The 23,474-nt window shown below is 45.2% G+C and overlaps 1 protein-coding gene across 1 annotated transcript; it reads left to right on the plus strand.

Moving 5' to 3' along the window:
• Positions 1-457: 457 nt before the first annotated feature.
• LOC119162134 (solute carrier family 25 member 35) lies at positions 458-20,483 on the plus strand. Its single transcript, XM_075881530.1, has 4 exons — positions 458-611; positions 788-958; positions 6,017-6,331; positions 19,960-20,483. Exons 1-4 carry the CDS (start codon positions 477-479, stop codon positions 20,335-20,337), a joined length of 999 nt encoding a protein of 332 aa, XP_075737645.1. The 5' UTR covers positions 458-476; the 3' UTR covers positions 20,338-20,483.
• Positions 20,484-23,474: the final 2,991 nt, after the last annotated feature.

A 23,474-nucleotide genomic window follows, 5' to 3' on the forward strand; every position in this document is an offset into this window, starting at 1 on the left:
GGGTCTTACTTTCTTACACTGTTTATGTTTTACATTAAATCCATTCTTAATATAGTTGTAATGCAGCGATTCAAATGCGAAAAAACGGCCAAATATTTACAGGGTTCCCGTAGGCGCTGTGCATTTATATATAATGATTCATCGAACTCACAGTATATCTACAACTGAAACGAAACTCTGCCTAAAAGCAGGTTTCTACATTGCCTACTTGTAACCGAGAATGCTTTCAGAAAATCGGTAAGTAAGATGAGTTATATAATGCTTTGTTCTCCATTGCCATAGAGTAACGGGAAACGCCGAGCAAGCTTCCGAGAGGTGGCGCTACTTGTGCATCAACCGGAACCCTGGGGACGACAGAAAAAGTACTCTACGCTTTCTTGGCCAATCCCTCTGAGTGGGTATGAGCCATAATTTCAAGGCAGCAAAACCAACAAACAGTGGGTACGAGCCACAAAAGAAGGTGAACAAGAACAAGGATGGCTAAAAATGAAGCACAACAGCAAAAATCCTTCGCGGCAGATGGTTTGCAGGACCTGCTTGAGGGTATGGTCGGACCAACTGTGGCGACGCTCATCATGCACCCTTTCGACATCACCAGGACGCGAATGCAGGTATGCATGCCTCTCAAATACAAGTTGTCAAAATTCGGCAGGCTTTGAAGCTCACTACTATGGGTAACATGGATGCTGCGAGAGAATAAGTAACCATGGATGCAGGAGCAATCGGTGCTGCTTGCGCCTTATTGTATATCATCTACGAATCAAACGTCACTCCCCATGGGCCGCAGGTGCAAGGCGAGCTTCTGCGGCGAGGCTACTACCAGGTCATGTACCAAAGAACATTCCAGTCTCTCCGCATGATGGTACATACGGATGGACCCTGGAGTGTGTATCGAGGCCTCGGGCCCAGCATTGCCTATCGACAGGTCACGCATGGACTGCGCCTTGGAGTCTTCCAAGTATATATTTCTTTCTTTCTTTCTTTCTTTCTTTCTTTCTTTCTTTCTTTCTTTCTTTCTTTCTTTCTTTCTTTCTTTCTTTCTTTCTTTCTTTCTTTCTTTCTTTCTTTTTTTTCTTTCTTTCTTTCTTGCTTGCTTGCTTGCTTGCTTTTCGGAAAAGTGTTGCAACCTTGACGCGGTGGAGTGTGGGTGAGGAGGTGATATGTGAGCAGCATGGAGACACTTTTGTATCTGACGAGTAGTACTTAATACGCGTTTACCGAAATCAGGCAAGCAGAAAAAAAAAAGGGGGGGGGGGGGGGGCTAGCGAAGCGTCAGCCTTCGCGTCACGACCGAGCCATGCGTGCTTCATTGGGCCGTTTAATTTCGCGGGCCACAGGTTGCATAAGTGAGCTCATTTCAGTCTGGGAACCGGCTGCATGGCCGTGAAACAAAGAACGAAAGGGGCGCACCTTCCAGGCACATGTTGCGATACGAGCAGCCATCGGGGACACGGTCACTCTTGACGGGCAGGGCAATCTCTTGATATTCATGTGCCACACTGGTGGTCAGCATCAATACCACCTGCGCTGCGTATGAAATGAAAGTGACCCGACAAACAGTGGTGGTTCCGCGGCAGAAGAGAGAGCATAATCACTTCCTCTTGCAGCGGCTCAATCCTGGCGTGCATTTCGCAAAAACCATGACGCAGCATCAGTTTTCGAGACGAAGTGACGGTAACGTTAGGTAGGCAAGTGAACGAAAAAAAAGAGAGAAAACTGTGTAGATCGGGTGAAGACGACGTGGATACAGCGAAGACGACTTGCGAGAATGCTACTCTCAAATTTGGGAGATGATTTAGACTCAAACCAAGTGTTTTGAATAAACCCGACGTTTTGGAACGGACTTGGTTCCTTCCTCAGGGGTGCCTGCAGAAACGTCGGGTTTCTTCAAAACTTTTGGTTGGAGTCTAAATCATCTCCCAGTTTCAGACCCAACCAGACAGACTTCTGTCGAATGTTTACTTTCTACTCTTGCATTTGTAATGATCCCGGTCGCATCGAACACCCAAGGGATGAACAGGGCACAGAGCTAAGAGCTGCGTTGTTCTTCCACGTGCAAATTAAGGTGTGGATGTTGCACGAAAATGGCGCTCAAGTAGCACTCAAAAACGTACAGAATTAAAAAAAAACCCCTTTAGCATATGAGTGACATTCCATTCAGAACACACGATCAACCAGCAATACACGTAGTGATCTTTACTGCGATGTTGTATTTTAAATGTTTGGAGCATGCCCCGACATGTAGCTTGTGGGGGGAGCCATGACAAGCTACACTGAAACACGTGGTCGATAATAATCATTTCGAAGTGTTGATGTGGCATAAATAAGGATATAATTATAGTCGAGGGCTCATCCAGATGATTAGTTTTTACTGCTAAGAGAAACTGCAGTGCTTTTTAAAGTATATAATGATATAGCCGTTTTGAAATAGTGTTGACAGTCAGCCGGCAGAGTTCATTAGGTCTATTCAAATAGGTCGCGAAAGATCGGGCTAAAAGCGGTTCAGAAGCTATTGCCAGCGACATCAGCATGGGGAGTTATGGGAGGTGCGATTGAAGCGCGACTATGTGCGCGGAGAGAACAAACACTAATAGTGAAAAACCAAGTTTATTAAAGTCGACGCAATCACTACGTTTTACTAATAGGATTTATTTTCCGCAGCAATTGTATGTAGGTGTAATTAGGGAAGAGTTTATTAGTTTATATTATTACGAAAAATATTTTTTTGTAGCGCCCTCTGCCCACGCTATTATTACTCAATGCAGCCCTTGCACTTCATAGAAAGGCACGCTCGTAAAATTCGTCTGCGATAAGACACCCCCTCGCGTGTATTAGTGTACCGTACTTGCTTGCGTTCCCTCTTGTGCGCGAAATTGTGAGGTGCGTTTTATCGTTGGTGAACATCTTGAAGGGTCCAACGGGAAGTAGAATGATGCTAATTACATTTAGCACCAAGTGCTTTCCTCAGTATGGCCGGAAACGATGTGCTATGCAAGGATTCAAGCAACAAACGTATTCCTGGTGACTAGGCTTGTGCGAATAGTGAATTTCAAGGTCGAAGCGAATTTGAAGCGAATAGTGATTTTGGTCGAATAATTTCGAGTCGAATTCGAATAGTATGTATGACATATGAAAAAAAGGGAATATTTATCATAACCTAACTAACCTGCACGATACTTCTTTTGAATTGAAATAGGGGCTCTATGCGAATACCTTTTTTTTTTTCGTAGAAAGGAAGTCGAAACAACCTTGATTAGTAGTTTCGGTAGGATCCGTGTGATAACCTGCAAGATACATAACGTTTTAACATTTATTGTACTTAAATCATATAAACCATCATAACAAGCTTAATAAAATGAATAATTGATTTGAGGGTAACATGTTCCTTTAAAGGGGCCCTGCAACACTTTTTCAAGTATCCATGGAGCCGGTAAACATGCTTGTCGCCTCACAAATTTACCGCCGCAAAGTTTCTAGAATCAGTTCAGTACGAGCCAAGTTCCAAAAATTTGTCGCATGCTGCAATTGCAATCTCCATTCTCGACCCATCGAAAAAGCTGGAAGCTAAGTAGGGAAGAATGGCACGAAAAAAAAAAGAACATTATGAGCGCCTAGTGACCTTAAGCATTTTTTCTCTCTCTTTTTTCCTCAAATACGAGGCCTTTCAGTGCGACCCTGCACGTATTTGTGCACAAGCGGTGGCCTCACGCAGCGGTACGATAACGACGAGCGTGCCATGCTCAAATCAACCAATGATTGTGACCAGAGCCGTATTTTCTTTCTTGGCTGTGACAAGTGATTTTTGAGCTTGTAGTGTCATTTGCCGAGAGAAGGGAGCAATTTTTAGCTTTGAAAATTCGTTGTGAATTTCAGGCCGCGTGCTGCGCTATAATACTTGCCTCGCGTGTTCTCGCTAGCCTCGACTACCTATCGGCAGCGTTTTCTGACCATGCTCAGCAAGTGTTGCAGGGCCCCTTTAAATCTGAAGATAGACTTTGCGGCAAAGCAAATTTTTTTTTTGATTAGGTGCTTTCACGACTTTGCATTACTACATTGCAGTGAAACCACCTTTACAAAAGAACTAATGTACATTTATTTGTTCATTGCGAATAATTCGAAAATATTAAATAATTTAAATTCGAATCGAAGCGAATTCAAATACTCACCTATTCGTTGGAATATTCGAAGCATTAGAATATTCGCACAAGCCTACTGGTGACCCCTGCCTTCTAGATAATAAACCAGGACAATGGTTTGGAATACAGTGCTCGCTGGTCTTTCAACCATCAGTATTCCTGCAGCCTGGTTTCCTTCTTGGGCGGGCAGTGCCTAGTATTATTCGCGTAATCGTTGAGCAGATTGTCATGTTATCTATCGAACGTTTGCATTCGCATACATAGCGGTAATTTATCGGAGCATAACGCAAAAAAAAAACATAACACAAGTAGTATCCGCAGACTTCTTTGCGCTTTTTACCATTGTGGGCAGTGTAATAAATTAGTTATCGTGAATATTGAATAAAACCTAAATGTCATAATTTTGGCATGACCAGGCGTCATTTCTGTTTGCTAAAACTGCAGAATAGAAGCATTGTGCATGCTAAAGGACCTGCGTATTTGTGAAGCAAATAAGCAAAGCTGCCGATATGATAGGTATACGCTGTTGGTTGTTTTAATCCTCCTGCGGAATTTGGATGCACGTTAAAGAACCCCAGTTGGTAGAAATTTCTGAAGCCCTCCTTTACGGCGTCTTTCACAATCATATGGTGGTTTTGGTACGTTTAACCCCCACATATCAATCAGTCAGTCAATCCACGGTGCCATCGGCCATACCATGCTGAATGCGCCGGTTCTCGTCCGATCACCGAAGCTAAGCAGCACTGGGCTCGGTCAGTACTTGGGAGGGAATCCACGGAAGATGCCACGAGCCCCAATAAAAGTTCGAAGAATAAGTTTTATTGTAAAAGCGATTCAATGTGAACGGTAGTACACTTGAATTTCATCACTATGTAGTGATGAGTCGGTATTAGATTAGCTGACGTTGACTTGAAGTGCACTCGTGGAGGACTCACCTTAGCGGTCAGGGGCCAATGAAAAGTAATTCGAGATAAAATTTCGTGCTAGAGCACACAAAATGACGTCACCTTTTCACTAGCTATTGCGTATAACGCGTGCTTTATTTTTTGTTTCGCCGGAAGTGTTCCCCTCGCAGAGATGGCGCAAAGTCCTATCAGCAGCTGATCAGCTGGCATTTTCTGAACGTATAGACTTCTAGAGCCTTCGCTACCAGTTGTATCTACCTTGGAGTGCAGCTTGCTTAAAAACTCACCAATAAATTTAAATAACCAAGAAACAATGCGTCGAAACCAAAACGGGTAGCTGCTTCGTGCATCGCCTATGATATCACTATACTTGCACCACCGTAATATGAATACAGTACCTAGACATGGCAATGGTGCAAGAGTAGAGCACATGGCGATATCGCCCTTAGTCGTGGGCAAGTTGTCATGGTTTGCCACGTCATTACGTAACACCTGATAATTCAAGAGGTGTACTATCTTTTCGGAACTTTGTGAATCTAACGATTTGAGCGCTCAAAGATCGTTTGCTCTTCGGGTAGGTAACGACGTACGATGCGACGTCACAAACATACGCTGAACTCATATTCATGAGTCGACAGATGGCTAGATATATGAAAAATTGAATTCGTGTGGCAATAAATCCAAGATTTATGATAGATACAGGGGGTTTAATGTCCCAAAACCACCATGTGACTATGAGAGACGCCGTAGTGGAGGGCTCCGGTAATTTCGACCACCTGGGGTTTTTTAACGTGCTCCCAAATAAATAAATCCAAGATTAAACCTTAAACAATGTTACAGAGCCTCTTTATTGATTTGTGGTAGCTTACAAATGGCTTATCTATAGAATATCGATCGTTTAAAAATGAAAGCGAAGGTTCGCTACGTATTATGATGTAACGTCTTTGTTAACGTAACGGCATCGGCAATGCGCAGGTGATAGAAGACTATGGTATGACGTTGGACGAGAACCTGGAGCCCAGCGTGCGGCTGAGTGCAATCTCAGGCGGGCTGTGCGGTGCCCTTGGTGCGTTCCTGGGCAGTCCTCTTCAGCTGGTAAAGTGCCAGCTCCAGACGCGCGCATCACCCCAAATTGCCGTGGGCTATCAGCACCACTACCGCTCTAGCCTCGAGGCCTTCCGCAAAATTTACCGCGCGCATGGCCTGAGACGAGGCCTGTGGCGTGCTGCGCAAGCCAATGTCCTCCGGCTATCCATCGCCTCCGCCATCCAGATGGGCGCCTACGTACAGGTTTTCTGTACTGTTTCTCTTTTTTGCTTTTGTTTCCGCCGTATCACTTCAGGTATAAGTACAATGTAATATTTACAGTCGCAATGAATTGCACTCCATGGCATTCAGGTGCAGCAACCATGCTGCATTAGCACGAGTTTGGACAAATCAGCGCCCCCCTTTGATATGCACCCTGCTGATTGAACTGCTTTGAACCACGACAACAGGAAACGTTGAACACTGCCCGCAAGTCGCAGCACCTTTGCTCTGTGTATCTGTTTTGTATATAACACTTGGTCTTGAGCGTCGCTAGAATGAAAAAAAAAAACGTGAATTGGTCAACACGCGACAGGTATTGTCAGGCATTCAAGTGAACGACGGGTTCCTTCGGGTCACATTTTCAGTTAGTAACAGGTGCAAAATGCCTCGAAATATGTAACGGGACGACTGGACAGAAAACACGACGGATCGATGGCTCGTGTGCGACCTTTGTTTTCCCACGCCTTCGCATCTTTCTCATCATAATAAGGTGAACCAACAAGCAGCGAAACGAAAAAGTATCGATAAAATAAAGGCAAAGCATGTGCGCTTAAGTAAGAATTAAAAAAAAAAGTCACAACATTGCCAGAAAGGCGAAGCAATAAATGCAATAGCAACAAATTGAAAAGCCCCACCGCGGTGGTCTAGTGGCTAAAGTACTCGGCTGCTGACCCGCAGGTCGCGGGTTCAAATCCCGGCTGCGGCGGCTGCATTTCCGATGGAGGCGGAAATGTTGTAGGTCCGTGTGCTCAGATTTGGGTGCACGTTAAAGAACCCCAGGTGGTCGAAATTTCCGGAGCCCTCCACTACGGCGTCTCTCATAATCATATGGTGGTTTTGGGACGTTGAACCCCACATATCAATCAATCAACAAATTGAAAGGTCACACGCAGAATGAAAAGCACATTGAAACATGCCCCACGTTTCTCACGCACAAATGACACACAAAACTTACTCACAGGTACGGATACACGCAAACAAGCGTCTCGTTTGTTACTTTGCTATGTCTGTAAAGCGCGCGCTTTTCGCAAACGGGGACTGCAATTATTGCAGTGACCTTTGTGCACCCGGTAACAACAGCCGAATCGTTCCAGGTAAAGCCCGAAGCTAGCCAAGGCTTACGACCTTCCCCTCTTCGCTGCTGCGAGATAAGGGCACGTGAGGGAGCGTCGCTTGTCTTCTCTAAGACGGGCAAAATACGCGTAGGAGACAATTGAACCAGTATTCTAGTGAGAGATAGAGCTGTTGTTGAAGGGGAGAACGAAAAAAAAAGACCCCTGGTGAATGCCTTATTTCCTTGAACCATGACAGCATGATTCGCGCTACCTCCTTGTTGAGACACATCACGAAATTCCTTTTCATAACCTTCATGCATGGAGTGGTACTTCTCAAGTCGACTGCCGTAACACCCGGCTCTGCTCTCTTGTTTGTGTGAACCCTACCAGCTATCCACCGTGTCACCAAGTTTCATCCTTTGTTAAACTAGAAACATTTGCTGCCACAGAGAAGTACGGCGTGCCATGTGGCTCCTCCACGTCGGAGTTAACATTAAACGAAAATGCAAAAAATAGAATAATAATATATAATAAAAAGAAGTTTCGTATTTTGTTAAAATACTAACATTTGCCCCGCCGCGGTGGTCTAGTGGCTAAGATACTCGGCTGCTGATCCTCAGGTCGCGGGTTCGAATCCCGGCTGCGGCGGTCGCATCTCCAATGAAGGCGGAAATTTTGTAGGCTTATGTGCTCAGATTTGGGTGCATGTTAAAGAACCCCAGGTGATCTAAACTTCCGGAGCCCTCCACTAAGGCGTCTCTCTATGGTGGTTTTGGGACGTTAAACTCCACATATCGATCAATCAAACTACCAACAATTGCTGCGACAGAGAAGTGTGGCATGCCAGGCGGCTCCTCCACGTGAAAGTTAACATTCAATCAAAATGCAAAAAAGAAAAAAAATATATAATAAAAAAGGTACGTGCACAATATTGTAATTCCGGTGGAAACCTCGTCGAGAGCAACGAAAGAAAAAGAGCGGCATTTCGACTTCGCCAGTGAACATGGGCAATTCAAGCGACGAGTTTTACGACGAGTTTTACAAAGAAGTGTGCGACTTCTTTAAGGAGCTCAGCAATTTCTTTCCAAAAAATTCTGTTCTTGTGCTTGTTGCGAAAATCCTTCATCTTGACGTCTGAAAGACGCGGACGTTTGGGAAACTCGTCGAAGGCAGCGGGAGACATTTTTGAGCCGGAGAGAGGACGGATCGCTTGCGGCCTGAATGTCCAACGAGACGGAATGTCCATCGAGACGGAATGTCCAATAGTGGACATTCCGTCTCGGTGGACATTCCGTCCCGTTAGACATTCCGTCTCAGTTGGACATTCAGGCTCGTTGGACATTCGGTCTCGATAGACATTCCGTCTCAGTTGGACATTGAGGCTCGTTGGACATTCAATCTCGGTTGGACATTCAGGCTCGTTGGACATTCAGTCTCACCCGTCACGTGATCCATTGGACATTCCGTCTCATTAGACACAATCGGTCTCGTTCGGAAAACGCGACTCCCCAGTATCAGGAACGAAAATGTCATTTGTATTTCTTTAAGTTGTGAATCACTTTGGGGGCCGGGCTCTCATTGTATTGTAGTCCACAACACGTGGCACCTCTATTGTAGTCCACAACACGTGCCAATACATGTCGCTCTCGCAAAAGTAAGATTCGCGTGAAACATTGCCTACGCGACTAGCAAGGAACGGAGCCGAGTATGAGTGACCACAGCATTTGTGAACGCGAACGTTGCAGCCACAGGTGCTGGTGCTCGAATACGGCGCTTTCAATGACCTGAATGCAAAAATGGAGGCCGAAACGGGGTCAGACAAGACGAGTTTATGTTCGCGTATACTAAACGCCAGTAGTGTTATATTGTTAATTCAAAGTGCCTTACATGTCCATTAAAAGGCATTGAGTAAGGGGAGCATCAGTAAATGCACTGCAAAAAATACAGATGAAAGTAAAAAAGAAAAAACAAACAAACAAAGAAAACAAATAAATAAACAGCAAGGTGCAACAAAGTTATATAATAGTAAAATGCAACGAAGTCAGGTTATCACAAAGAGTTTCACGATTAGCGATGGAAACGATGGAATCTTGGAGGCCGTTCCAATGTGCCATATATGGCTCGAGGTAATGGTGATGAGGTAAATCCCTGTGTTTGACAATGAACGCGCATAAAACAACGAGCGTTGTGAATGCGTCGAAATGTGCGCAGAGGAAGATGAAGGAGCGAACATCGGGATTTATTACTTGTTATGCACCTATGAAATAAACATAAATGGAATTGACGTGGCGTTGATCCAGTGACATAACTGCAAAGTCTTGTTTCATTAGGGTGATGTTTGAACGATGGTCGTAGTTACCAGCAATGAATCTCGCTGTCCTATTCCGGACGGCTTCCAACATACGCACAAGGTAATCTTGTTATAGTGACATGTTGATGATGCATACTGCAATTTTGTGGTGAACATAAGTTAGATATGATAATGCACGTGCGTTAGAATGAGCGTTGCGCAAGTTTATACGAAGATAGCCAAGAGACTGGGTGGTTATTGAAGGGACAGCTGCTCTATGTGCGTAGTCCAAGATAAATCTCATGAAAGGTGAACGCCGAGTTATTTGTACGATGGTGTGACTGAAACAACAGTATACTTTTAATAATAGTATAGAGAAAGGGTGAGTTAGTACGCTTTCTAGTGAACGAGATGAACTTACATTTAGAGGTGTAAGGGACATTTGCCAATCTTCACACCAGCTGAAGGTTAGATTAAGGTCATTTTAAAGAGCAAAATGATAGTCAACAGATTGAATATTGAGGTGGATGGCGCAATCATCCATGCACAACCTAAATGAAGTTTAAGGGTTAGCGGGCAAGTATTTAATGTATATTGTCACGGGGTCGTGATGTGGACGAAGGAAGCAGACAGAGTGGTCAAAATAAACTGTTTATTGGGCTAAACTTGTGGCTACGTAAAAGAAATGTCAGATTACAGCAAGACACTGGCACTGATAACGGCGAACAAAGCATCGGTCGTCGATCAACTACAAATCATGACGCGCGTCGGCATTTATACATGTGCCGTCGAATACTCTACCGCTATCACTGGTCGTCGCGCAAGCTCTGTAATGATCTCGAGTGTTCGCTTCTTGCGTGCGGCCTTAACAGAACAATCTACAATGATCGCGAACCTTCTCGAACAATCAGGCACAGTTTGCGCTGAACATTCCTGACAGGCCTTGTGGGCGACAACCGAAAGAAACAAAAGTGGAAATAAGAAACACGCGTGGATAAATTAAAACCAGTAATAGACCCAGTACACTGCCTTGGGGAACACCGGATTATAGGTGAAGTGTCGTTAACCACCATGAATTTCTGACGGGAAGAGAATAAGTTGCGTATCCAAGAGAGTGTTAGTGAATTTATACAGAGGGAATACAATTTGGAGATAAAACGACAATTAGGGACAGTATCGAGAGCTTTGGCGAAGCCGAAAAAAAAAGCAACTGGTTCGATCGTTACGGTTCATATTAAAGTAAAGGTCAGTGGTGAATTCGAATAACTGAGTGTCGGATGAGTAGCCACTTTCCTGAAGCCAGGCTGATTAGGCGGAAAAAGTTATTTGATTCAAGATGATAATAAATATGAGAAGCTATAATATGTTCAAGAAGTTCGCACGATATGCATGTTAATGAAATGGGTTGATAATTGCGGGGTGAATGCCCGTCCGCCCTTGAATACAGATACTACCTTGCCAATCTTCCAGTGATGATATAGGGGGTTTAACGTCCTCAAACCACCATATGATTATGAGAGACGCCGTAGTGGAGGGCTCCGGAAATTTCGACCACCTGGTGTTCTTTAATCAATCTTCCAGTCTTTAGGTAACTTACTGGATGACAGACATTGGTTAAAGGTTCATGTGCTACGTTCAGGGAGGTTATATAGTAATCTAAACGCGAGGTTGAACACGATGACCTGCTTCAGAACAACAACAACAACAACAACAACAACAACAACAACAACAACAACAACAACAACAACAACAACAACAACAACAACAACAACAACAACAACAACAACAACAACAATAATAATAATAATAATAATAATAATAATAATAATAATAATATTAATAAATCTATAGTCCACTGCTAACTGTAGCGCATTTCACACTGTATTTGTTCCGAGAGCTAATCCCGTTCGCGGCGGGACGATTTCAAAATTTCAGATTGAACATCTAGGCATTAGGAGTTTCTTTCCGGGAGACCCGTAAGTTTTCGTGATATAATAGTGTTTTTATGCATTGTACTGGCTCGCACTTTAATGTTAGTATAGGCGATGTGTTTAGAGAGCACACCGATGACAGTCTTTGACGAAGTAGACAGAGGAACAGACATGTTCGTGCATGCTACAAAACACGCATAATTTTTTTCTAGAGGGTAGAACAGCGTGTAGCTAAGCAAGATACTAACAAGTGAAAAACTGAATAATTCTTGATCATTGCGTCATTGTGTATCTCAAAAAACGTGCGAAATATATGAGCATGGCTGTATACGAGGGCATGAGAGGGGGATGTGCAGCATGTTCTGGCACTTGTGCAACTCCAGGCCAACTTCATTATGGGACTTCGTGATTCACAGTGAGCTTGGTCTACAGTTATGTACCGAATCAATGAAAAATGAGTGCAATGCCGCGGCTTCATCGTTGATGTAGTTTAAAAGGCTACTAAGCAGCACAATTTACGAGCAGCACCCCTTCTCTATCTGTTGCATTTAACTGCTTCTGTCCTCAAACGCCGATTCGTGTTTTCCATGAATAAGCTGGAAACTCTGATCAGAAAAAGCGTAAAGAGGGTGTTGGGCATCCCCGTGCGAACAAGCACTGAACGGCTTATTGCAGCTAGGAGTTCATAACACCCTACATGGGATCATTGAAGCCAAAGAGACTGCCCAGCTAATGCACCTGTCGTTCACGCCGGCTGGTAGGAAGATTCTGGCCGTCCTATAGGCCTCAGTTCGGTGCTCGTAGAGGATCACCGTCTTCAGCTGCCGAATGAACAGCGTACTGCCATCGAGGTTTTTCCAATTCCGCGAAACGTCCATCCTGAGCACAACGTATATTCTCCACAGAGGCTTCTGACTCTACTTGTCTTCATTGGGGTGAGGTTAGTGACTTAGCACATATGCTCTGGCGGTGCCCCTCGTTACGGGGCCCAAGTTGGCTCACAGAAGATTGGGACTCTGCCTTACGAAGTTCAGAGTTGCTACCACAACTACGGGCTGTCCAGAGAGCCCACGATGCGCGGTGAGACTGTAGGCCTCCCCGCTCCTACGTGGGAGCGGCCCGCGACGTTGCTCTAAAGGATTAGCGTTTCTCAGGACCCAATAAAGTGCTGCTTTCTGTCTGTTTCCATGAATAAATGTGGTTAGTGGGAAAGTTATGAACGCTAAACAACTTATTCACAAGAACGAGAGGAGAGGACGGGCGATTGTGAACGTCTTATGAGGGCATTGTTGTGCGCTGAAAATTTTCGATAGCTATGCACCACATCGCCAAACTTTGTTTTGTTAAATTTAGCATCGACAGAGACTGTCAGATTTTGTCATGCCCTTTGCTACATATTAAACAGCAGTTGCGTTATTTAGGGAACCTTGAAAGTAGCAGCCAGTTTTCACGAAGGAAGGAGGTAAAAGCGCTGCGTTTATGCCGTATGTGACGCTTTATCACTCACAAAAACAAATTTTTTCAAGCTTCAATGTGGTCGAAAAAATTTGTTACGTCTCGGCAATTAGAAGGGTGTTTAAACTTTAATGACTTGTTCGAATTCTTGAGTCACCGTATGAGATATTCCCTAATTTCCCAACACGTCTGCAGTTCAGTCATACCAACACAACTAAGCAACGCCCGTGTTTTTTTCATTTTTTTTTCTTTTTTTCAGGCGCCTTTCCATTTCTAGTCAGCTTTGAAGTGCCGAAGCACTTTCGATGGTACGTCAGCCGTGATTATGTTCAGGCAGTCCAAACTGCGAAAAGCTTGGTGGCATAGTCGTTTCCCAGATTCAAGTTTTTCGTACCTGTTTTCGCTTTCTTTATGCATCCCAAGGAATGCAAGAAGCGTACAAAACAAGGCAAAGAGCTTGACAGCGCACCATCGGGACTGGTATGGTAGTAAAACTGCTCGCAGTGTTTGCCGTTGCGCTCTGTACGCTGTTGCATTGACGGAGGTCATTCTTGTACTGCCGCATTCCTTCATGGAAGTTCGCGGTTTCTTGCACGTAAGAAGCGGGGGTCGGCGCATGGGATTTGGCACACTATGCCCTGCGCTTTTTCCGCAGGTGCATGGTGTCTGGGCTGACGGACGAAACTGCCGATGGTCTCGTTGGACATTCCGGCTCGGTTGGACATTCAGGCTCGTTAGACATTCCGTCTCGATGGACATTCAGTCTCGGTTGGACATTCAGGCTCGTTGGACATTCAGTCTCGCCCGTCCCGTGACCCATTAGACATTCCGTCTCGTTGGACATTCAGGCTCTGAATCTGGACGGATGTCGTCTGCCACTCAGTTGAAGCAAGCTCTGTGGAGCCTGTTCCTCCCAGCGCGCGCGTCCACTCCTCGACTCCACCCCTGGCATCACGTGTCAAACGACGTCACTGGTCGCTCTGCCGCTTCTGCCGCGAGCGAAATTTCTCAACTCTGGCGAATTTCACTAGAGCGACCAGTTGCCGCTGTAGAAACCTGTATTGGGCTCGCGCGAAAGCTGCCACTCCCCTCTCGGAGCAATGTCACTCGCATGTAAAACAGGCTTAACACGTTTTTCTAGAAGTGCACGCGTTTTACTTACTAGTCCCGAGCTTTACACGCCAGACAACACAATTGAAAGCACGAACACTTGTACTATAAAAATTTGGCTGATCCCATGCATGGGAACTGACGCTATGGGAAGCATGCGCAGAGGAGGCGACTGTGGTGTAATTCATTAGTGAGCGAAATGTTACGAAACGCACGGACGTATGTTGAACAGTCGCATATGTTTTGTATATCCAGTTATTTACAGCTGCGTAACAATTCCAACAGCCATATGGTTATTTCCAACACCAGAAGAGATAAGCTTATATATGAGCGGTTGTGCTTGCGAGGATGGTACGCCCCGGGCTAGTGTTACGTTGACCAACTTTAATGCATGGCTCTTAACAACACAACTGACGTTAACCCCACGTGACGCCTGTATCACAGGAGTACATATCATATGCAATGTTATTGAAATAGACAACCAGCACTGCATCCCCAATTGAGGTTTTACCAATGTTACGTCTTTATATATGGTGTTTTTCCAAACCAGTTTTGATGCCGGGCGTGGCTTTGTGGTAGAATTCTTGAATGCCACGCAGAAAGCTTCGCCCGACGAATGCAAGGATTAGACATCTGGCCCACGCAGAAAGCTTCGCTTCGATTCCTGCCGTGACCCAGATGTCTAAATCCTTGCGTTCGTCGGGTCAACGCGATCGATGTCCCTCCGTCCATAAGTCCTTCTTGTCTCTGTGTCATCGTTTTGTTCTCGCACTATAACTATCGTCATGCCATACCAACTAGCCCAAGCTGCCACACTCGGAAGTTAGCGCTCGTGTCCTTCGTGTCCTTCTTGTCTCTGTGTCGTCGTTTTGTTCTCGCGCTATAACTATCGTCTTCGCATAGGGTGTAGTGCATGCCTCTCGCCACTCCTTTGAAGGGGGTGCTGCAACCCTGCCATCTTCCGCCACTCCGTACAGCGCGCGAACACATGAGTGCGGGCGAGCTTCTCCACTCACCACGTGTTGAAAAACAGGTTGCTTAATCATTGAAAATGAAGAAATGATTTATGGCATTACTCATACCTGATGATGCTGGGCTTGAACCTATACACCTCTGAAAAGCGCACTTTACGGGCAGTGTAACAAGCCCCGAAGTGCGCGCATAATCGTAGCCTCTTTGTGACAGAAAGCGTCATACCCCCACCCCTTACAAAACCATCTGGGTACGCCGAATGCATTCTTCTGTCACATTTTATTTTATTGAAAAGAAACGCGGCCTTTTCCTTTCCTTTCTGTGCATCTGCTGCGATTTCCTTAACACATGCGTGGGGCTTGTTTTCGCGATAATATCTGGACGCATTGTTTTCTTCTTTCAGCAATAGCTGCACTTTCTCGCATTTTGAACGATGGTGCGACCCTTGGGAGCGCAATCGTCCTATCATGTCTGGTATGGACCCACCAGATGAGCGTCGCTGGTTATTGTTTGCGTGCAAACACTTGCTGCTTTTTGTTCAGTGAAAGCGTCTTGTGAAGATGCAACATCCAGATCTGTTGCCTTGGTCTCCATTTTTCGCTTCCTTGACATTTGACGTAGGCGCCAAACTAGTGAAGCAGGATCTTTGCGAGGTTTCTATGCACTTGAAGTCATGTAGGAAAGATAGTTCTCGAAAAGGGTATAACATGCGCGCACAGTCAGGAATAAGTTTTTTTTTTTATGTGGAACGCAGGCGCATAGTCTTCATCGCGCAAATGTCTGCTGCATACGAATGTCGATGCAGGCTTGTCGTTGATGATGAGGTTGTCTCTCGCAATATTCTTTTTTCAGTTGCCGCACAGCTCAGTATTGTTTGGGAATTGGTGAGAATAAGGAACATCGGGTGTTTTCCCCGAACGGGACTTGCAATACGGAATTACGCCGATTGAGCGGCCGTGATTGAACCCAGCAATAGACCTTAACGCAGCTAATATATATCCATGTGCGTAATGCGCAAACTAAAGAATGTGTGACTGCCTTCTGGACTCAAAAATTTACTCTAGACTGAACACTGACAAAGCACCGAATGAAATGCGGCCGTGGTGGGTAAATACCAGAATAAAGCAAGCCACACTAGACATAAAAGGCAATTCTCAACAACCTGCTTGTAGCAATAAGCCAAAATAGAATTTATACAAATTTTCCCGGAAAACCGCTGCTTACTTGCCGAAAAGTTGTGATGTCGTCAATTTCCATTTCTAAACATGTTGTTCTACAAACTATAAAGATAGCGCAGAGCTCATTTGCCCTACAGCTTTAGTTTCGTGGTAAGCGGCTTGTGAGCGTAAGAAGGTGCGTACTTCGTTCACATTCTTCGTGGATGTGGTGTGTAGTACAAAGGAATGCAAAAGGACTTGGGGTCCCGGGAATCAATATTTCCGGGTGGGGTTAAGACCTTGACAATTAACACTACCCCTCTCTGTGCGTGCCGTTCAAAGACGTTTTACAGCACAAAGGGCCTTCTCTCTCTTTCTCTTTATTTTCTTTCTCTTTATACACAGTTTTAGCCACTAGATATACAACACATGTACGTGTTTAAAAGAGTTGTGAGGCTGCAGACAGCATGCTATTAGCCCTGAAAACACTCCAAATGTATTTGAAAAAATACAGGAAAACGGAAAATAGCTAGAAAAGGGAAGGCGCTGTCGTCGTTCTGTGAGCGGCCTCTCTTAATTGCGATGTCATTGTCTGATGAAACCAAGAGCCAAAACTGTTTAGTGCTCTCTGATTGCAGAACAGGTGCAGCATTCTTCTTCCATCTCTCTGATCGTTGCCACTGCTTTATGCCTTCTTAATTATGCCTCTCATTAGCCAATTCTGCTGCATTTTCGCGGAGTTTCAGCTTGTATTATCCACGAGCACATACATACCTACATTAAGCGGCAAGCCGTCTGGTAAATTAGTTTTCATTTAGTAGACGATCCGCTCTCTATCCTCGATTTAATAATTCCGCTCCCCCTCTTCATCGAGAACCCCCCATTCCACGGTTTCAAATTGAGAAACTTCCTTGTGCCGTGTGCGCGACGCAGAAGATGCAATGTAAAGGTTGCTGCGCCCCTATCACCGACGCGTGGCGAAACATGCTCAGAAACTTCCCTATTGTAATCGCGACGGGTGAGAAGGCCGTAAGCAAAGAAGCGCGCGCAGGTGCAGTCTAGCCCGGGCATGCGCGCAGGGGGACTCGCTCGCTGGATTTCATGCCGACCGGTGGGAGTGCCCTCGTGGTCTCCGACAACAGTGCAGCTCTGGCTGACTGGGCTTGCCCGTATGCCATCTCCTGACACCGATCTCCGACGACAGCACAGCTCTGGCTGACTGGACTCACCCTACGCCATCTCCTGACGTCGACAAGAGCTCTCGTCGAGTGGTGCCCCGTCCTCGGACTCCTGCGACCGTGTCCATCTTTCTTAACTCCTCTTTACTTTCGTCGCTAACTGTCCCTGCACCTCGCTCTCTCCTTCCTCTCTCTATATATACCTTTTAATCCTATCCTTTTAATCTCTCCTTACCCTTATCTCTTGTGAGCTACTGTTTAGGTGTCGCACTCTGATGGAGACAGTTACGGGGCTGACTTTTCTATTTTTTCCCCTTTAAGAATCACATAAGAAAGCGCAGGTGTCTTCTGCAGTGGCGGCCACTTTTCAACTCGTCGCCAAGCCTGCCTTCCCCACACCTTCAAATTTCTCCGCAGGCTGCATGGCCACGCTTAGATGGAGAGCTGGGGCAAAGCTGAAAAGAAATTAGATTTGGTAAAATACTACCTGATTGATATTTGTGGTGGTTAATGAAGTATTACTCCTTCTTTAAGGACGTAGATATTTTCTAACATGGCTATATAAAAGAAAATACATTTTTTTCCTTGTGGAGTGCGTATTTTCTGTGCACCAATGCAGATTCAAACTGCTGCAGGGCGTAAGCTGAACGAAATTGACAAGCGCCTTTAATTGACGCCACCAGAAAGCTTTCTCGAAGTAGGCGATTCTTTATCTAACGAGATGGCGAACTAATGACGCCAATCTGGCTGATGTGTCAGGTGAGATTTATTTTACTGTAGATCCTTCTCGTCTTTTTCCTTCTAGCTCGAAGCAAAACGACGATTTTTAACAGTGTGTGACTTCAGCCGAGCTTCACGGCGATCCAGAGCGCGGCCGCAACTTAGCATACGACAAAAAAGTGCCGCCCGTAGCGCTCACTGCTCGTGCGCGAAACTAGTTGCCGCAAAGCCGACCGGCGGTGGCATCGAGCAGACGGCACGTGCTCCGGTTTTCCCTTTAATTGTGGGTCCCTCGTGTATAGATAGATAGATAGATAGATAGACAGACAGACAGACAGACAGACAGACAGACAGACAGACAGACAGACAGACAGACAGACAGACAGACAGACAGACAGACAGACAGACAGACAGACAGACAGACAGACAGACAGACAGACAGACAGACAGACAGACAGACAGACAGACAGACAGACAGACAGACAGACAGACAGACAGACAGACAGACAGACAGACAGACAGACAGACAGACAGACAGACAGACAGACAGACAGACAGACAGACAGACAGACAGACAGACAGACAGACAGACAGACAGACAGACAGACAGACAGACAGACAGACAGACAGACAGACAGACAGACAGACAGACAGACAGACAGACAGACAGACAGACAGACAGACAGACAGACAGACAGACAGACAGATAGATAGATACTCCTTCACATCGACCACCAGTAGCCAAAGTTCGCCGTTGTACACATAAACACACCACAAAAACACACCACAAAAAATATTCCTGGGTACGGCCCTGGTAACCCTGCAGAACATTCTGTGCACATTGGGTACAAGCAGCTGGCCGACTCACGGGCTCGGCAAACTCTCCATCGTCAGCACAAAACATTTCACGCACGCTGGGTGCGTGAGGAGAGGCAACAATTAATGTTTTACCGCTGACGTAACACGCGACGGAGCGCTCTTAAGAAAGCTTGCAAGGTTCAGTATGTTGAGATATTTCCGAGCACATATCTTTGAGCATCGCCGTGCCTCGTCCGTCGATGCCCAGCGAACAATCACTGCGAAATATGAAAGAGAAGGTAGAGAGGGTGGCGAAAGAATGAGGAGGAAAGCAGAATGCCACACAAAGCTAGCAGACGGTGCCAGAGGCAGAATTTTTCTATCTGGGGGGAAGGGGGGGGGGACTTTTCGATGAAGTGGGGGCAGGGCAGGTAAATGTGGTCGAGTGACATTTTGTGCAATATATGCCATGAAAAAAAAAAGCGTTTCAGGAGTAGGAGGGGGGGGGGGGGGTCCACGGACTGGGTGTGCCACCCATCTGCGCCACTGGTCCAGAGTGCCGCGTGTCATCTGGGAAGTTTGTCGGTGGCGGCTGCTGTGTAAATGTGGTGCGGTTGTCTGCTGCCTCGCGCTGGCTCTCTACAGATTATCGACGCAGTTGTGCCACGCTTCGCTACATTTGTAGCGTTCCGCACGCGAGAAACTTCCAGAACCCGCCAATATATCTCAAAATGAAAATATGTATACAGAGCTGCGTTCATATTTCGCATTAGGTAGTATAGCAATCATTGGTTATATTTTGTCCACATGCAGCTCAAAGCGCAAAGCGCGGACGCTTCAAGCCGTATTTTTTCTGCGTTCAAGTATACCGGTACATTTTTTTTCGGCTATGCAAGCCTTGCTTTGAGGATTAGTAAACGTGACGTTCTAACGTGTGCACGCAGGCTAAGCGGAAGCTGTCGCAATTCGATGCCAACAGACCCCACCACTTCATCAACTCCATGGCTGCGGCGGTCTACTCGAGCATCGCCGCTGCGCCAGCCGTCTCCACGCTGGACATGATCAAGACGCGCATGTATCTGCAGCCGGTGGACAGGCGCGGCCGTGGCATCTACTACGCAAGCGTGCTGGACTGCGTCCGCAAGATATATATGCTGGAGGGCATCATGGGCTACAGTCGCGGCTTGCTCATCGCTTTCCTTTACTCAATCCTCAACTCGTCCATCACGCTCCTTTCATGGGACGAGCTCAAGCGGCTGCGTTTGGAGTCACGTGAACACCGCGAGCTTGTTGTCGAGATCATTCACCAGAAGGGCGTTTGAACGGCTACATATTCTGGCCTGCACCGGGTCGTCCGTTCAGCAGACAGGTGTGACATTTATATACATTGAGTTGTTCGAAATAAATGATGGCTGCCACTCTTGTTTGGCTAGCCGAAGAAATTCACTTTAATTATTTGATGCCCCTATGTGAATGTGAAGTTGTTGATTTTCATTATCGCTTTCTTGTTTCTAACTCGTCGCTTCTGCTCCCTTATGTGTTGGGTCTATACTCTCGATACTTGAGGTTCAGCATCTCGTACAAAGACCTTTTTTGCTTTTCTTTTTTTTTTGGATATCATCACTGACGCAGAAAGACACCAATCTATTGCGCTGCATGTGTTCAGTTGTCAAAAAGTGTTTGATTAAAATACCGCCTATATTCACGCACGCATGAGTACAAAAAATACATTTTGTATAAACGTATCTGGCTGAGAAGCGGCAAAACGCGCAATCAACCACGCTGCACGTGTAGCAATTATCGTCTAATATTCTGCGTGAACTAAGCGTTTGTGGTGGGGTGCTGCGTTCGCTTTATATCCTCTCCTCCAAGTCTCCACCAAGCATGTGCTGTGAAAGTGCATCGTCGCCAAGTTATTTTTGAGTGCTGTTCTGCAGGACTGCTGCCAAAAGGATTGACCGTAATGAAATTACAATAATCTAATTACTTTCCTGTAATTAGTAATGTAGTGTGATGACTTTTGAGGGCTAAAGAACGGGAATTCAAGGGTCAGTTTCTTTTTTTTTTAACAGAAAAAGCTTCAGATGCCTCTTTCAGCGCAAAAATTTACCGTTAGCGGCAACGTCAACACGAATGATGCAATAAGAGCGTCACGTGTCGACGTCACCATGCGACGGGATGACGGCATCGCAGATGCTAGCATTTGAGACATCATCGTGACGTGACTTAATCTGATCAATTGACATGACATCGACGCTTCGCACAAGGTGAACCGGTCCCGAAGGCAGTGTGAAACCAGGTGAGGTGCCTGCCGACAGCCTGCAACGCCTCTGATCCAGGATGCATGTGCAGGAAAAGATTACTTGCGCCTTCCGGTCTCTTTCGGGTCGCCTTCGGGGCGTCTTCGGGTCGCTTAAAGCGAACACGTAATGTATACCCTGTAAGTTTGTTTAGCACAACCTAATGACAACCAACAGTAAAGCTAATGAAAGTATACACAATAAGTTTCATAATTATATGTGGAGTGGCAGAGACCAAACCTTCAACTTATGAATAACGCGTCCGCTGCCAATGGAGCTATACGGAGGCGGTCGTGCTCCAGTCCACTTTGTGGGCTATGCAATATGAGCCCTCAAACCTGTCAGGGCTACTAGTAATTTAGTAATGAGTAACTTTGTGGTAGTGATAGGTGGAGAGACGCTGGAATATGTAATAGGTGGAGAAACGCTGGAATTTGTAAAAGCATATGTCTTCTTAGGACAGGTAGTAACCACGGAGTCGAACCATGAGAGTGAAATAAATATAGAAGAATAAGGATGGGGTGGATCACATTCGGCAAGCATTCTCAAATCATGAACGATAATCTGCCACTAACCCTCAAGAGGACGGTATACAACAGCTGCATTTTGCCGGTACTTAACTACGGAGCCAAAAACTGAAGGCTTGCAAAGAGTGTCCAGTTTAAATTGAGGACGACGTAGCAAGCGACGGGAAGAAATGGTAGGTGTAACCTTGAAAGACAAGAAAAGAGCACAGTGGGTCAGGGAACAAACCGGGGTTAAGGATATCGTAGTTGAAATCGAGAAGAATATTTGCACATGGGCCGGGCATGTAGCGCGTAGGCAGGATAACCGCTGGTCAATAAGTATAACTGACTGAATTCTCAGAAAAAGCAAGTGGGTTAGGGGGAGACAGAAAGTTAGGTGGGCAGATGAGATTAGGAAGTTTGCGGGTACGAAATGGCAACAGCAAGCACAGGACCGAGTTGACTAATAATTGGAAAGGCATTTGCCCTGTAGTAGGCGTAGTCAGGCTGATGATGGTGATGACGATGATGATGATGATGGTGTTGATGAATAACTTCAAACAAGTAGTCAAGGCTTTAACTTTCCCAAGCATGTTTCACCAAAATACAACATTATTGCTTTCCTTATTCCTTATGCATAAAAACGATGAACACGGGAAAACAAAATAACCAAGATAAGTTCATCCGAGTATCAAACTATGCAAGCGTGGGATGGTGAACAAAGGTCTCCGAGATTTCAATGTATATGTGTGCAAAATAAAACATAAATTTGAGTTGGGCTTGATTGATGAACTTTCGTTGAACGAAGGAAAGGAGTGTGCATTGGAGGGCTCGTTTTCTGTTAGATACAGTAATAATCAAAACTTACAGATAATGATGCCAAGGAAAATATGGGAGACGTTATTATTTAAAATGTATCGTAAATTTAAAGCAAGAAAAGTAGACGAGGAGATAACTTACCACCGGCAGGGACCGAGTAGGCAAGGTTTCTTTTCGTCATGTTTTCTTTCTTGACATTTACACAACAATTACTTATAATAACATCCCCTATATTATCTTTGGCATCATTGTCCGTTCTAATATAAATTGTATAAAACTTTCGTTGAAGTAATTTTAAATAACTTTATTGCTTCTCAGAACTGACTACAGTGTAATGACATTACTTTGAGGCAGCCGTAATTTGTAATGTAATATGACTACATTTACGAAGTACTTGGCAAACCACCGATTCGCCTGGATGTATATTATCACCATGAGCGCTTGATACGCAATAACTTGAGCATTGCGCGCATTCTCGCTGCGCCGATTTGCCCGGTGTGAGATGCGATGACTCGGAGGGGCAAGGGAACCGAGTACAAAGAGAGAGATAGAAAGAAAAAGAAAGAGAAAGAAATCCAGAGAAAGAAATCTATAGAGAAAGAAAACAAAAAATACACACAGACAAAAATACATAAAATGAGACAGACATGAAAGACAAAAAACAGAGGAAGCCAGAAAAAGAAAAAGAGAGAAAGGACGATGAGATAGAAATAAAGAATGAGGAAGCGAGACATAGAAAGATAAAGAAATAGAAAAATCGAAAGAAAGAACAAGAGAAAAGGAAATAGAAAGAAAGAAATAGTAAGAAATCGAGACAAGATATAAAAAAATGAG

The sequence above is a fragment of the Rhipicephalus microplus genome, chromosome X (genome assembly GCF_043290135.1).
Source record: "Rhipicephalus microplus isolate Deutch F79 chromosome X, USDA_Rmic, whole genome shotgun sequence".
NCBI lineage: Eukaryota > Metazoa > Arthropoda > Arachnida > Ixodida > Ixodidae > Rhipicephalus > Rhipicephalus microplus.